The sequence below is a fragment of the Erithacus rubecula genome (assembly GCF_903797595.1).
Source record: "Erithacus rubecula genome assembly, chromosome: 1".
NCBI lineage: Eukaryota > Metazoa > Chordata > Aves > Passeriformes > Muscicapidae > Erithacus > Erithacus rubecula.
Genome location: NC_136658.1, coordinates 86,123,480 through 86,140,155, shown reverse-complemented (window position 1 = coordinate 86,140,155; position 16,676 = coordinate 86,123,480). Strand labels below are relative to the sequence as shown.

The 16,676-nt window shown below is 35.9% G+C and overlaps 2 protein-coding genes across 12 annotated transcripts in view; one reads left to right on the top strand and one right to left on the bottom strand.

Moving 5' to 3' along the window:
- Nucleotides 1–3,593, top strand: part of EDAR (ectodysplasin A receptor) — a 72,521-nt gene extending 68,928 nt beyond the window's left edge. For both annotated transcript variants that reach the window (XM_079302911.1, XM_079302910.1), the window contains exons 11-12: nt 106–166; nt 1,487–3,593. In XM_079302911.1, coding sequence (XP_079159037.1) covers nt 106–166; nt 1,487–1,806 — 381 coding nt within the window. In that variant the 3' untranslated portion in view covers nt 1,807–3,593. The remainder of the gene's footprint in view (nt 1–105; nt 167–1,486) is intronic.
- CCDC138 (coiled-coil domain containing 138) overlaps nt 1–16,676 on the bottom strand; it is a 43,160-nt gene that overhangs the window by 1,200 nt on the left and 25,284 nt on the right. For 8 of the 10 annotated variants that reach the window (XM_079302845.1, XM_079302846.1, XM_079302850.1 and 5 more), the window contains 2 exons: nt 11,907–12,045; nt 10,070–10,835 (listed from right to left, as the gene is read on the bottom strand). The exons of 1 other annotated variant lie outside the window; for it this stretch is intronic. In XM_079302845.1, the coding sequence (XP_079158971.1) occupies nt 10,664–10,835; nt 11,907–12,045 (311 nt within the window). In that variant the 3' untranslated portion in view covers nt 10,070–10,663. Of the gene's footprint in view, nt 1–10,069; nt 10,836–11,906; nt 12,046–16,676 lie in introns of those variants that run through there. One more of the 10 variants, XR_013773873.1, reaches the window with a different exon arrangement.

Genomic DNA, 16,676 nt, shown 5'->3' with positions numbered 1-16,676 from the left:
ATAACCCCATGAAATGGAGATGTCCCACAGACTTTCCACTGCTGTCTGCTAATTGTTTAATCTTTTAACTGAAAAAATTAATGAAATAAAACTCTTCTCATTTAGATTCAAAGTCGAAGGAAAAAGATACTTGACGTGTATGCTAACGTATGTGACGTTGCAGAAGGTGAGTGTTCAGTTTAACCTATGTTAAAAGCATGAAATTAGATCACAAGCATTTGCTATAAAGAAAGGCTTTTGGCTGTCTGTGGAAAATAATCCCGAACCAAAGAAGATGCTCTGTAGGCAGATTTGTGTTCACTTGCCAGGAACCCTGTGGTGCCCTGACCACAGAGCTGTCCAGGCTGGGCTTGGGCAGGCACGTGCATGATCTTCCTTCCTGGGAGAGCAGGAAGAGTTGTGGTGGGCTGGTTTGGGACACACAAACACACCAAGATGCAGAGAAGCAGTTTTGCATTCCCCATCTAGAGGAAACCTGTTGGTCTTATTTCTTTAGATAACAGATAAAAAATAGTTCCAAATATGAAAGTGTGATTTGGGAAGGGTCGGGATTGAGGGTGACACAAGTCTCAATCTTCTCTGCTTCTCTAAATTCTGTCCCACATCTTACAACAAAATGTGGAGTTTCCAGGCTGTGCTTTGACTCTTTTTAGCACTTGACTGCCTGAACTCTTTTAGCAGGAGTTAAATTAAATTCCCTGCAGAACAGGAGATGTTTTACTTCCCACCACACACACACAATTTGTGTGCACATGTATGAGAATTCTGTAATTCAGGGTGCTCTGTCTTCCTCAAATCATTGCTGATGAGCAAGAAGCAAGAAAACTATAGAACCAGAAGTCTGGTTTGGGAAAAATGCTGTAGCTGGTTTTCTCCTCTGTTTTCTGAACATGAATACATAGAAAATATGTCCAGAAGAAAACAGCCTTTTCCCCACAGGATGAATGTTAAATCCTCCCTAGAGATTCACAATAGTAATGACAGTTAAGCACTTGCAGGGACTTTTATGCTTGCATCTGGCATCATTGCTTCACCTCACTTCTCACTTTCCTACAAGGGGAACTTTCAATTACAGATACATTTCAGCGGCTGCTGGTGACAGTCTCAGGGAAGGGTCAAAGCTGTCTCTGGAGCTCAAACACTGAGCCTGACGTGCAGAGGTGTATTAATGGGGCTGCTCACTAGGGACACAGTTGCAATATACTTTCTCTAACAGCTAGTAAATTGTTGAAGGAAAGGGCAGAGACATGGGAATTCATACAACCCATCTATTACCTCTTTTCCAGGCAATGTTTTACCCTAATTATGATGTCCTGCTGTCATTATGAAGAATTAATTTGGCAATATGCAGTAGTAACTTTGGAGCTAGACATATATCATGAACTATCACTTTAAGATTTTAGTTGTATTCATTGCTAATCTGTTGTACTTTAACAAATGTCAATTGTACCCAGAGCCACCTGACAATCCACCCATCCCTTTGCAGGTCTGAGCCCTACAGAGCTGCCATTTGACTGCCTGGAGAAGACCAGCCGAATGCTCAGCTCCACCTACAACACAGAGAAAGCCATAGTGAAGACGTGGCGTCACCTGGCCGAGAGCTTTGGGCTGAAGAGGGATGAGATTGGCGGGATGACAGACGGCATGCAGCTGTTTGACCGCATCAGCACGGCGGGCTACAGCATCCCAGAACTGCTCACCAAACTGGTGCAGATCGAGAGACTGGATGCTGTTGAGTCCCTCTGTGCAGACATTCTGGAGTGGGCACAAGCAATGCCAGCCCCTGAGCCAGCAGGGACATCCTGACATGCCTGCCTGGGGCCTGCACTTCCACACCAGAAGTGTGATTCCAGTAAGCACTGCATCAAAGACTTTGGACTAAAGACCATTGATGCTTCTTCTACATATTGCTCACAATAACCAACGAGAAGTTCTTCTCTTTGATTTCTAAAAGTGAAGTAACACATGTACCAAAACAAGAGCAGAAATTTCCCAAGAAGCTTGGTGTGAAACATGTCATTAAACTCAATGATCATGTTAAAAAGTTGCTGATTATAAGAGGAGACACAAACACCCATTCTGCGTTCTGTGTACGAGTAGAAGGGCAAATAACCCTTCTGATACCCTTCCTGCCTGGCCTTCAGGAAAGGCACTGAATAGCTCAGAAAACATTTGTGTCTCTTAGGGCTTCATTCAATGCTTCAATGGTTTAACAGCTACACTCAGAAGCAGTACCACAGCTATAGTATCAATTAATACACATTAGGCACATACATTTCTATCTGCTCCAACCAGCTTCATTTTCTACACTTATTATGGGTTTGTTGAATCTAGAAGTATGTGTATAGGTTTATGTGCACAGTCATAAGATTAACTAGGCTACATGGAAAAAGAATCAACATAATTTACAGATTGAAGTGCTTCAAAATAATCTATATAACGCATGTTAATGTGTTCTTGGTCCATACTGACATTTTAGAAATTAAAAATTCAAACTGCTCACTTCCTGAGGATAAGCTGGTTAGCAAGAGGGCAGTAAAAGTGACTCCTTGCAAGTTGAGAGCAAAATCTTATTTTCTTTACTGTTAAGAAAAAAAGCAAAACCAAAACCAGATTGTCCATTTAAAAGATACTTTTCCAACAGTGACATCTATACATCAAATTATATTTCAACCAGAGGAATTGCAGACAACAGTTGTGCACATGTGATACAAAGAGCAAAAAGAGTAGATTTCTTTAGAGACACTTGAAATGCAGAGGAAAAAGTGGTTTTAATGCTATAAGCCTAGACCATGAGCACACCAGTGCTCAAGCCACCAGTGATATTAAACTCATCTGGAAGGTAATGCATTATTGTGAGTTTGTGAAGTACAAAAATTGACCTGATTTGGTTGTCTTTAAACTAATGTCTGATTTTCACAGTTACAATTTATCTAAAACTCATTCAGACCACAGGTCAGTGTCTGTTACCAAACCTATTTGCCTAATTTATAGCAAAAATAGTGATGACAGATTTCACCAAGTGCAACCACCAAATTAAGAGATGTGTCAATTACAAAGCAGTACTTCTTACATTCCAAAATGCACAACTGAACAAAATGCTATTAAAAATACTATTACCTAGAATTTAACAATCATTATTCCAGCACTTAGTAACTACATCTTATCTATGACAGTATAATTGTGCAAAACATTTAGCATCACCCTTTAACATCTATATTTAGTATTGTTTCAGCACTTGATTTGTATATCATGGGAAGTACATACTGCAACATAAAACCTATCCCTCTTGTTATTCTTTTCCCACTCTTTCTTTCACATCATAACACACTCTTCATCAATCTGCATATGAAAAATTTGGTAAGATTTTAATTCTTCTTTCAATGATGCAGCAAGCTGCATTTATTTGAAATTTAACTAGCTGATGTTGAATTTAGGTATGAAATTCTTGCTATTTTGAAATCAGTGACAAATTCATACAGATTTCAACAGGCTTAACTTAGATTTCTAGATCTGCTTACAGGTCAGCAATCTTCAATATGATTTTCAAGACCATTTTGCAGGTTTTACTACTGTTATTAGAAAAGAAAGAAAGAAAACAAAAGAAAACGAAAGAAAGAAAGAAAGAAAGAAAGAAAGAAAGAAAGAAAGAAAGAAAGAAAGAAAGAAAGAAAGAAAGAAAGAAAGAAAGAAAGAAAGAAAGAAAGAAAGAAAGAAAGAAAGAAAGAAAGAAAGAAAGAAAGAAAGAAAGAAAGAAAGAAAGAAAGAAAGAAAGAAAGAAAGAAAGAAAGAAAGAAAGAAAGAAAGAAAGAAAGAAAGAAAGAAAGAAAGAAAGAAAGAAAAGCATCAACATTCAATTTTTCTTGTGCCAGTGTGTAACTACAGTGTTATTCAGTGGACTGCCTCCTATGCTTTATGTGCCATTTAAAACTTCACATCACTTATTTGTTATAAAGAAGATAAAGAAGATACAGGAATCATCTTCTTTTTAGATTTATTGGGCCATGAAAAGTTAGGGTTTTTAAAACTGATGGTTCAAATGCAAACACAGACTATTTAACATTATTTTATTTAGTATACAGTATTTTTATTGTTATACAAGAGACGTACAGGATTGAAAAAAAAATCCTGTAGGTCTTGCCAAAGCTTACTTTCTAATAACTTTGTTTAATGCTGTATATATAACTTATTATATTGTAAAATATGAACATAAAGTATACTAATAAAAGAAACAGGTCACACACAGTTGTATTAACCATTTCTTTGATTAAATAGCACCTTGCCTTATAAACCTGCAATTAAATCTGTTAGCCAAGGGCTGGGAGGCACATTCCTGTGGTGCAGGAGTGCCTTGGTAACATACATGGAGCAATCTTTGCATTCCTGTAGGATACCACTTCTCTGTATCACTTAGGAAACTTGAAGCATAAACTATTTTATCAAGAGAATTTGTATTCAGTATTTCACCTTGAAGGTAATGTGAAAAAGCCAAGGCCCTGGCAATTCCTCAGAGAATGTATAAGTTTTTATCTGTTTAATGAGAACTCTGCAGACTGTGAGACTGGTGAGTAATGTCACAGTAACAGTACTCTCATTAGCATGCCTTCACTCTGCATTTCTAAATTAGCAGTTGTACTTCATAGCATTAGCATTACCAGAAGTTTTAACTGGAAGCTTTCACTTCATAACAGGATTATTGTGTTCATGCAGTCTTAGGCTGCACAGGTGGAACCACCAGAAGAACTGCTAGCTTCTATAAAAAAAACAGGGTACCAAGTTGGATTTTCCCCAGAGTGAACCATTTACTACCTGGTAAGGCTTTTCTGACCTAATCCCAGCTTCCTAGCCTGACCAATATTGTCCCAGTTTTTTCCTTGGAGAAACTTGCTGGATTTTGCAGACTTTCTTTGATTTCAGGTTGCAACCAGGGATTGCCTTCTACATAGTGTTCAGTATCCAATGGCCCTGGATTGATGACATAAATAAAAAGAAGAGAGCTAAGCTGGGCTGAAAAGGGTAGGTGCCAGTTCTGCAGTACAAAGCAACAACAGCTGAATGCCTTTGTATTCCATAATTTGGGATAGTTAATAATATTCACATTATTCATGAACAAAGAATAATGTACAGAAATGCCCAGCAGCATGGGTTGGAGGATGAGCTGAAAAGGCATGCCAGTTCCATTTCTCCCTGTCAAATTCTACGCTTCAGACAGTTCAGTAGTCCTGCTTTAAGGAAAGTGTAATTAAGGGAAAAATTCTTACTGTTGCAGGTGAAAATCATGACCCAGAGGCATAACAATGACTCCTGTATGCAGAAGTCACTCTTCTGCAAGCAAGCTCTATACTTGTCCTGATAATGAAAAGAAAATTGAGCCCATGTCCTCATTATGTATGGGAAAGGTTTCCTAGTGCACATTTCACCGAATATATTAATATAAACAGGGCAAGAATGGACTGTCTCAGGCCATATTTAGTTCTAGATGCATAATATTGCATATATATTCTATCCCCACATCCAAATAAGCTCTTTTGATTATTTATTGTGATATGATTTACAATGCATAGCATCTGTTACCTCAGGCATTAATTTATCACTATCAACTTCTCTTCAAGGACAGGAAAAATTTGATTCCTTTTTGCCACTGTTGTGTGAAACTAGCCTGTCTGAATACTTAGGGAAGAATGGTAAGAGGCCTTTGTATGCACTGCTGCAGAAGGCATCACTGATCAGCTGTTACACAGGGTACACAAAGGCATCTTATTTGTCCATCTGGTTTAATAAAAAAAGAGACTTTATCATTGAGGCTGCTACAGAAACAAGCTTGTGTTAGGATTCAAGTTAGTACAGCAAGACAATTCAGGAATTATTTTCCAATTTAATCTACCACATAGAAGTAAACAAAAAAATCAGGAGGAGGTAGCACTGAAGACTGATTAGTAGAAAAACAACTGAATCAGGGAGGAAACAGAGTTCAGCATCTGCTTCTGAAATTCTGAAAATCATCCTTGGTGTGAAGGACTGCTATGGAAAAAAATCCTCACACTTCAGTGGGTAGGAGGACAAATCAAGCAGATATCCAGCTCTTATTTTGTGGATTCCAAGGATCATGAACCAAGAAATTAATTGCCTTTCTTATACAAAGAACTCTTGAATCCACACACTAGAATATTGCTTCTTATGAAGCAAAAAACCAGTCTGACAACAATAGTTATCTCCAACCTTCTTCAAAAGCCTACTTCTTTTCCAAAAAGCTGATGTGTGGGTGGGATATTATGCTCCTGTTTGAAATTCTACCCTATGATAGTTTTTTTTCCCCTGAGGCTGGATAGATTATTTTTATTTGTTTTTCTCCATAATTAGCTGCACTAAGGATGCCATTTTATGTACTTGAAGGTGATCTTAGAGTAAACTTAGTAGTAGGAATGTTTTTTGTGCTGACCTTTCAACTATTGTAAACAGTATTCTGGCCATTGGATTTGCAGCCCTAGCTTGGGTACACCTATCAGAGCAGTTACTCACCATTAAGCTGCAGTGATCAGAGAGATGTGTTATATTCAGGGAAATATTCCTTGGATCCACTTTAAATATTCTTGAGTAACAGGCACAAAGAGAACTGATTTTTGGTAAAAAATATATATGGCTTCTTAGATCTCTTCCTCAATTAATTCTCTCAGTGTGACTAGAGAGATCAGAATGTCTTGTTACATCTCATTAAATTTCAACTCAGGACCATTAAAAAAAAAACCTACAAGCAAGTAAACAGAAAGTGATTTTATTCAAAGTTATCTCTTCTAGTAGCAATAAGGTAGTCATAGATACACCTGCTTTAAAACTTGTCAAAAAACAGATGTCTAATAGACAAGGATATTCCTTACCATGGTCAGAAGATGGCATTCAAGGGTTTCATCAGCCCAAAAGACAAGATGGATGAGGGTGGTTTTGGCACAACACTACAAGAGTCAGTACAACACATAAAGGTGCCTTTGCCCATCACAGTTTTCTTCTGGGGTGTGTAGAAGCCAGGAGGATCTCAATGCTGCACAGCACTTTTACAATAATTTCTGTGAGTTTTAAAAACATGTGAGCATTACATCATTCAGAGGGACACAAAGGGTCACTGGTCTGCCACTGTAGTCTCTTTAACCATTTGGAAAGTGGAAGATTACTAAATTCCTTCATAGATCAAAATTTCCAACTTTCGGTACTACATTTAAATACATTATCCTGAAGACAAATGCTTTTTATCTGATCATCAATCTCCAAAGCCATATAAGTTTTAGGTGAAAAATTCAGTATATAATTAAAGGATCCAGCGTAACAGCTCTGAATTATGAGCTCTACTTACAGCTCCTTCTAAATCTGGTCTAGTAAGTTAAATCATAAATTTTAGACATTGATGCTGACCATGAATAGAAGTTCTTCAAAATATGTTGCCTTCGGCATACCTTCACCTTCCAAGTAAATTTATCTGCTACAAGAAATCTTTCCCTATTATATATATCAAATTCAGTTATATAACATTAGAAAGAGATTCAAGCCAGTCATGCTCAGGAGAACAGGAAGGTAGCTCTGAAATCCCACTTCCAGAACTTTTATCAGCTGGTGAAAGTCACATTATGAAGAAACAGAGCACAACTGTGCAGGTTGGGTAATGTTAGCCTGCTTTATTCAGCTGTGTCAAGCTTCTGCAATTACAACTATCCTGTGCCCAGGGACCAATGTGTCTTAGAGATTTGCTAAGCCTAGGCTTTGTACATGAGGTCTGAAAAACTTATCAATAGGAAATCTTTGATAAACAGCAAGAGTGACTACAGTTCCACAATATTCAGACTTGTAATAAAAATAAGAGGAAATTATTTTTCTTCATATTTGGTAGTCTATTCTGGTATGAAAACTGTTTCAAACATGAAGAGATTCAATATTCTTGTTGACTTTCTCAACAAGGGGACTCTCACAGCTGTTCAAAAAAACCAGCAAGACAAAATTGTGTGTTGTTTATCTTTTCTTAAGGTAGTAGGCTGTGACTACAAGAAATTTTGTTTCATGCCAGACATGGTAGTTCACTTCTGGAGAGCTACACACAAGCAAGACAAGGCAGATGGAAGGCAGTTTGAAGCTCTGTGTTCTGACTGATCAGCTCACAGAAAGTGTGAGAGTTCCTGCCTTTCTTTTAATGGCAAGTGGTCATCATGTCTCTTGTGTCCCCTCAAATTCCCACATAAAAAAAAGGTTGAAAAATTTTATTCTCTGGATGGATATTAATCCACCCCTTGACAGAGGTGTTTGGCATATTTAAAATAGCATATTCCTCTGCAGGAAATCAGAAAACTGAGATCACATACACTATGTTTCCTTAGGGAATAGGGAGCTGCAGGAAATAGCTAGAGGTACAGTTAACTTTTTCAAATGTCTCTTCTTGTAGACAGTTTTCTGGAAGAAAGGTAAAGTAGAAGAAATTTAGATACTCATAGTACCTAAATGCCATAAAAGCAGAAAAACCTCTTCTAGATTCCATCTGTGAGGGAAAGACAATACAAAGAGATCCCAAAGTGTGGCAAACTTGACAGAAATCTATCATTTCCAAAAGCCAAAAAAACCCCACAAATGACAGTGGGGACTGGTTTCCTCTATTCCCCTTCCCCACAGAAACTGCCAGGGTCACTCAGGGGGATGGTCACAGGATGGGGATGTTTGAGCAAGGCCAGGACAGGGCTGGTGGGGACAGTTGGGGTGGGTTGGCTCCAAAGGCAGATGTCCAAGGCAGGGACACCTCTCACTAGACCAGGTGCCTCAGTGCTCCATATAATCTGCCCTTGAAAAATTTGTGTAAGATCAAAATGATTAGTCTAATCCTTAGGTCATCAATATAATGCATTGATATTTAATAGGAAAACCCTTTTATTTTGCATTTTACAGAAACCTAATATTTAGATCATAAAAAATTGAAATTAGCTGTGATTCAACTTTCCAGAACAATACTATATATAAACCACAAGGGACCACTATTAAAAGTTACACCATACTCTATGTGGCTCTTTTAACTGCATTACCTTTGCCATTATTGGATGACCACTTTGTGTTAAATTGGGATCCAAAGGAAAGATTAGCAGATTAACAAACTACAGCAATGAAGGCTGAAAACTAAAAGCACAAATTCCACGTGGAGGTAAGAAACTAGGAACTTTCTACAGGTTCTTCCAGTTACTGATTTTGCAGTGTTTTTAAATAGTAGAAGATGGAGAAGCACATGAGGACTGGGAACATTTTTCCTAGATAATAGGAATTTTTCTCCAGCCAAAGGTATATGCAAGCTTTTGCACTGTTTGCAAATTTGACAGAAATCCAAAACTACTGATTAAGAAATACTTATTTCAAAATGTAACATTGTCAGAAAATGCTTTTAGCTATGATTAGTGTTATTTAAAAATTACTTAGAATTGGTTTCCTGCCCAGAGAGTGCACAGTGCTTGCTCTCTTCTAGACATACTTGGTGTCAAATCTGGTGTAGATTCCTTTCATAGAATAGCTTGTTAGAAATGTTAAGTCACATTTCTAGAAAAGTATTTGCAGTTAGAATTCAAAGACCAGTTTGAATACTTCTGGTAAAAAATAAACAACCAAAAAAACCCCCCAACAACAACAACAAAAAAGCCAAACAGAAACCAAACAAAACCAAAACAAAGCAAACAACTAACAAAACAAAAACACCAAACCAAAAACAAACTAATAAATAAAAATGGAAAAAATGAGAAATAAAAAATCTCTGAAGTTTTATACTGATGTCAGTGTTAGTCAAAGACTGAAATATAGCAAATCTTCAAGCTTTAACTGCATTTTCAATTTTACAAATTTAGATTTTCAGTAATTACACTACAAAGTGCAAGACTAATTTCAATTTTTAGAAGTATCCTATTTCCAATTTGTAAGAACTTCTAAACACTGAACTGTGGCAAAAAATATATTCATACTCAGAAAAGTTGGGTACTGTGAAGACAGCATTGCAATATAGCATAAAACATAGCAGAAGCAGTAAAATACAATAATTTTATGGTACAGATTACTATTGTCAGACATTTTAAGAAAAGCTTTTATTTACATTTGCAAAGATACTGCCATCCAAAGTTGCACTATTCAAAGCAGATAAAATACTAAATGTTACTTAAATACAGGAAAAGATCAAACTAAGAAATTCTGAAACCAAACCAACAAAATTTCTCATTCAATACATCTAGTCATGTTAAATTAAAATCTAGTTTGCAGGATTATCAAAAGATACCTGTCTGCTACTTATCAACCATAAAATAAATTACAGAATTCATAAAACTCTCTGAAGAGTCAAAAGTGAGATTCATACCTTTAAGGAAAGATTGGTATTTCTGATCTGCTTATTCTAAGGATTCAATTGCTAACATTGCACAAGTCATTCACAACAGCAACATTATTTCACTTCTCTAGAAAATATTACAATGAAAATATTATCTAGCATTTTACAAAGTTTTTCATTTTCCTTTTTATGAATGAGTGAAATGTGAGAATCCACACCATACACAATGAATTACACAGTACTGAGAGGCTGCTTAATGTATTTATACAGATCAGTAAAAAAACCAACTCCAAATTTCAAGTAACAAAGGCAGTTGGTATAAATTATACAGACTGAAAACTAGTCACTTGAGCTTAGACTGGGGGAGAGAGAGTTACTGCTCAAGAATTCCAAATTCAGCAGAATTGAGTTGAGGTTTATACAGAGGAAGGCGTGGCCTGGATCTACAGTTCGACGTAGTTCTCGGAATAGCTGATGGAGACCAAACAATTTAAACATCTTCTTATTGCTTCTGCAAAAGATTTTGAATAAAATAATTGTCAATTGAAAACTGAGAGGCTTCACATAAGCAGTGAAGATGCTACAGAAAATATATTTTAATGAATAAAATGTGCATTATTTTGAGTATTTAATATAATTCTATACATATGCTTCTAAGCAAAAGGTTATCAATTCATGGTGAGAAAAAAGTGGCAAAAATTAACAAAAATTATAATTTTTCTTGAGTAAGGGATATGTACACATAGTATAATGAAAGACCACAGAAAGGCTGTAACAGGGCTTTTCACTCATCTGAAATAAGATTTCAGAGACAGTAAGTTTTTAAAAAATTAGGGTTTATGAGCCAATTTAATTTTTTTTTTACTAGTAATTTCCTAGTAAATACTGGTTATAATTTATATTAAATTGTTTTATAGGAAAACCTTTTTCCTAGAGTTCAATTTTATTCCTTACAAGAAGTTCAATGTAAAACATTACTCAGTTTAGACATCCCTTTACATAAATGAAACAACTCTACTGAGCAATGTGCCAGGGAAACTCAGCAGCACATTACTACTGATATGATGACCTTTGGTACAATAAAACAATAATCAGTAAGCAATGGGAACACCATTAATACAAACATCCCCAAAAGGCTCAAAATCTTAAACTGATTTTTTGAAGGAAATGAAAACTGATGGAGCTTGAATGCAAGCCAAAGATAAGACTAAATTTTCAAAGGAGCTTGCTACTAAGTATTTGAGTAAAACTAGAAGTCTAGAATTCTCTTCTAAGAATTCTAAGCACTTTTGTCACCTGCAGACATAAGGAATAATTCCTCTTTAAGTCTATATTGTGAGGCTTTTTTCTAGTTTGTACTCTGCAAATTGAACTAGATTTATGCACTAATTGAGAGGCTTGTCTTAGACCTCAATGACAGAAACAGTTTAAATTTAACTGCTAATATTAAAATCCAGCATTGTATATATTGGAGGGAATAAACAGAAAAATAGAGAAGAGTTTTTGGAAAAGAAAAAATATAAACTTCACTGAGTTCATTGACCTAATAATAGGTAACAGAATAATGGCAATAAAGGATTACTTTATTCTGGAGAGTTTTTGCAGTATAACACTGAGCTTTTCCAAAACTGCAATATCCAGCTTAGAACTCTGAAGCAGTACAGAGCAAGTCTGGAAGAAGGATTCATTACTGCAGGCTTCCAGGAAAGGCTGCAATGAACCTGCAAAAGAAAATAATTTAAAAACTGTATCACAGAGTTCAGTGCAGAGAAAAGCATAACTGCTATTGATACCTTTAGAAAGCCTTAAATGCTTCACGTTGTGCAATAATTAGAGAAGCCAAATATTTCAGTTTCTTCTGAATATGTGATGCAGAAGTCAGGTAAAATAAAAACTGAAAAAATGCAGGTTCCTAAGAACTCTGACACTACTGATCCTTGGATTAAAAGAGAGTCTAATCTCTTGAGAACAGAGGAAAACAGGAAACAGAACCATTTTTAACTCAAATAAAAATTCTTACATTGAAAATGTTTATGCAATGCTTATATCACAGCTCTTTCATTTAGACCAAGGGAGGGGAACATTAAGCTGAGTAAAAAGACTCAGAAAGAAATACTTTAAGCTGCTGCAAATCACATGGACAGGGACAGCACATATGAGAGATCATGTGAGACCTGAGAGTCTTTCATTATCACAATACTGTCCCTGCACTCAGTTTCAAGAGAGGAAACACAGTAATTAAGAGTTAAAAGTAAGATCTGTACAATAATTAAATATAAAACCCTCTCCCTTAAAATAGTGGATAAGTTTTTATGTCACACTGAAAAACATTTCTCTCTACCATGTTTCCCAAAATCTAGTAACTTCAAAATAAGCTTAAATCTGTTCCCTGGTTATCTCATTCTTGGTTCTGATATTGCAGATTAATTTATAGGAAAAACATAATGAAAATAAGGAACAATTTAGTTTTTCTTAAAACAATTTGATATACTACAGGGCATTTGCATTATCAGAATACACACAGGAGAAAGGTATTTTAATTGCATAATGTTAAAATATTTAATGTGTTTCACTTAATAAGAAACTGCAATATGTAAATTACAGCATAAACCAACAAACAAGACATGAAGAAACAATCATATCCTGAATACTGTAATTTATAAATAGGGTATCAAGATGTTTTTATCAGTATAAAGAAGGTTGGATGTATGTTTTGGCCAAAATTTTCCCTTTCCTTGTTCAAGGACATACAACTTATTAAAAGTAACAAGTATCTTTGGAGTGAATTAAAGGTTTTAATTCATTTCAGAAGGTTTCCTGATAAAAAAACAACTGAAGTAATGCTACAAAAAACTGTCTGAAATAGGGCTTAAATAAGAAATCAACTTGGCATTTGAAGGCAGCTCAAGAGCCTAGATAACTAATTTCCTGATCTGGGCATTTATGCTGAATATTCAGTAAGGCCCCAGTTATTCCTATTCCAACAAATGACCAAGTGCACCTCCCTGATACAAAGGGAATTCATGGGACTTGTGGGCCTTTCCTGGTTTGTACCCTCAAATGAAGGGGCTGACAAACAGCAAATACATTTACCACAGATCAGAGAAACTATGGCTACACATAATCTTTCTTCTCTTTTCAGCAAAGGTGCTTTGGCAAATTGATTTAAAATTCTGGACTCAACAGGTGAGATCCACAACACACATAATGGAATGTGTGGATGAAAATCATACAAATGCAGGATAATAACAGAGTTTGGTAGCAAGAGGCTAACCTTGCAGCAATAAAAGGCAACAACTACTGACATTCTATAAAGTTTGGAAAAGGCAGGCAGATGTTTTGTGGTTTGCATAGCTGAAATATCCTCTGTTCTTAACCCAAAGCAATGCAAAACAACAATTATTCAGAAATATGCATTACCAAGGCAATAAATCACTATAAGTTAATCTGCTTTTCTGTTTACATCTACTTCTGTTTCTTGCATTCTTTCTACTGTGTTCAGTACACCTATGGTTTTATGCATTGTCCTCTCAGTTTTAGTACTATTTCCAGCTACAATTTGCTGTCTCTTAATGGTAACAGTAATAAATATAAAACCAGAATGAAAGTAAAATAGAAAAGAATGCAATAATCAGAGAAAAAAAATTAAGATACTATGTCTCATTTTATTTTAGCTTATGGTCTTCAAGGCATATAACTTTTAATATTTTTTTCAGCATTTCTGCACTTTCTCTGCAGGAAGTATTATTTTTCTGAAAATGCCACATAAAAAACCTCAGGGCTATTTGTCAATTACAGCAAACAGAAAATCCTTAGATGAGTTCACCACATGTGCTACATTTAGTGATATGTGACTGACATACACTCAAGACTCAGTGCTCTTTATTGAGCCACTGCTCTCTGTGACAGAACTCTGGGGTTATTAACTACATACAGCAGAATCTTAAACCTGGAAAAATAATTAAATTTCACTGCTGGTACAATGCTGTAATGCCCTAGTGAGTTTAACCTGTTAAAATCCATGAGAAGTGATGATAAAACTATGACTGGAAACAGCAAATAAAACAAGCCCAATGAACACAATCTACCATCTTAAGAGTGCTTCCTGACCAAATATTTCTACTACTGAGGAGTGTTTGAAGTAAAATTTCTGTACAAGAGCAGAAAGAGATAACCTTCTCTAAAGCAATGAAAACCAAGGCCTACAAATTATGTAGTCTGTAACTTTATGGTAATTCTGTACAGCTACAAATTTACAGAAATTCTTCTAAAATTTGCTAGAGCTCCCACAGATGACTGCCTATTCCCAAGAAACAGAAATGGTTGGTCCTACCAACCTGCACTGTGCCACTGATGAAATGTGTTTTAACAACAAAAAACTGAAACAGTATGTCTTAGCAAAGATTCTTATCAGAAAGGGAAGCAAAGAATAAATAAATGTGTGAGAATATTGACCTTCAAGAAGAAAACTGAGAAAGGCTTTTCTTTCTATTGCCTCTTAAGACAACAAATGGCTTTTAAAAACTCATTCAGCATGACTTCTGACTCATCTGACCTCTGATTCTGTTACCTTCAGAGATCTGAAGGTAACAAAGAGTGCTTGGATGAACAGGGCAATCCTACAATTTATTCCTATAAATACTCTTAAATAGACATAAAATGTTTTTAATTCCTTTTCTTCAGGGTAAACAAATACCATATTTAGCTGATCTGAATATTTATTTGCTGCCTTGCTCTTACAGGTTCCTTAAACATATTGCATTAAAAAATAATACACACACACATATATGCTGTAAGAGTGTTCTAACTTTGAAGTTTACACATTAACATAAAAGACAATATTATTTTTAAGACAGATGATTTTTCCTATAAAATAGAAAAGGTAATGTGGTAATAATGTCTAAAAGTTTCCAAGTTAATCATGTAAAACCCAACTGAAAAAAACACGTTTAAATGGACTTTCTGTACTCTGTTTACATATTCAATTCAGATAAGCTTTTGATGATTATACTCTAAATAATCAGAAAATGAACAAAACTAATGTATCATTTAAATACATCCCTAGCTGATTAACTAAATAGTTAATAAAGCTTAGCATTTTAAAATATTTTGGTAGCCTAGAATCTGCTTTTATTTAACTATTTCAGAAAAACATGATTAGAATTTATCCTGACAGGACTTTGTCACAATTTAAAATAATCTGTAAAAGCCTCCAGTGGTTTACTTAAAAATTGGAGTGTGCTATTCTTGAATTAACTTAGCTTGATTGGTAGACTGCAACAAGCAATAAGGAATTTAAAACTGTTGACAGAATTCATATGAAATTTACCCTCAAAGTAATCAGTCACACACAGCATAAAGTCTCACCAGCTACAGATACCCAGAAAATCCTTTTTCATACCTAAAGCTATATCACTTCAGAAAATAAAATGACAACTCTAAGTTCATGTTTTAACAAATTAATGATTACAGTTTTGTCTCATTTTCTAATTGGGAGAAAGGAGAAGGCATCTCAGCAATGCAAGTGAATGATGCAGTGGTGTCTACTAGTGTGGAAAAGCTGCCAAATACAAAAGTTAACTGTGCACCACAGCAGAAACACTTCAAAGGAAACAGCAACAACTTGCTTATAACCAACTGCCTCCAAGAGTCCCCTACAAGATTTGAACCATTTGCTGAATTTAACATTTTCTCCTGTAATCAGTAACCAGGAGTGCTCAGTGTCAGTGGCTAGAGCACAGTGTAGGTGCCTGCACAGGTAAGGCTGAGTTAACAGAGCCCATGTGGCAATTTCAGCTGGTCACCCACTATGTGTTGACCTCAGGATGATCTGAACTGCTCTTTAGTTTCCTAGGATGTGCAAGGTATTCAAATAGACATGGGACAGGATGTATAGGAAACCAGTATCATTCTCATATTGCAACTGGAGACTATATTCAGAAAAAAAACTGGGATAGCCCTGCATTTTATGGTGTTTTTTGATGTCTAGAGCTTGATGAAGGTGATGACAGTGTTGAGTGCTTGGGGCTAAGAATCAGGGGAAAGGCCAAGGCTGACATCCTGATGGAAGTCTGTTATAGGCCACCCAAATAGATTGAAAAGGCAAATGAACTAGTCTGTAAAAATGGGGGAGAAGTCTCATAATTCCTAATTGTTCTCAAAGGGGACTTCAACTTATCTGATGCCTGCTGGAAATACAACACAGTAGAGAGGAAACAATCTAGGAGTTTCCTGGAGTGTGTGGAAGAGAACTACCTAAAACAGGTGGTGAGGGAGCCAATTAGGGAAGTCTCCCCATTGGTTCTGCTATCTGTGATGTGATGGCTAGAGGCCATCTTGCAAATAAGAGCTT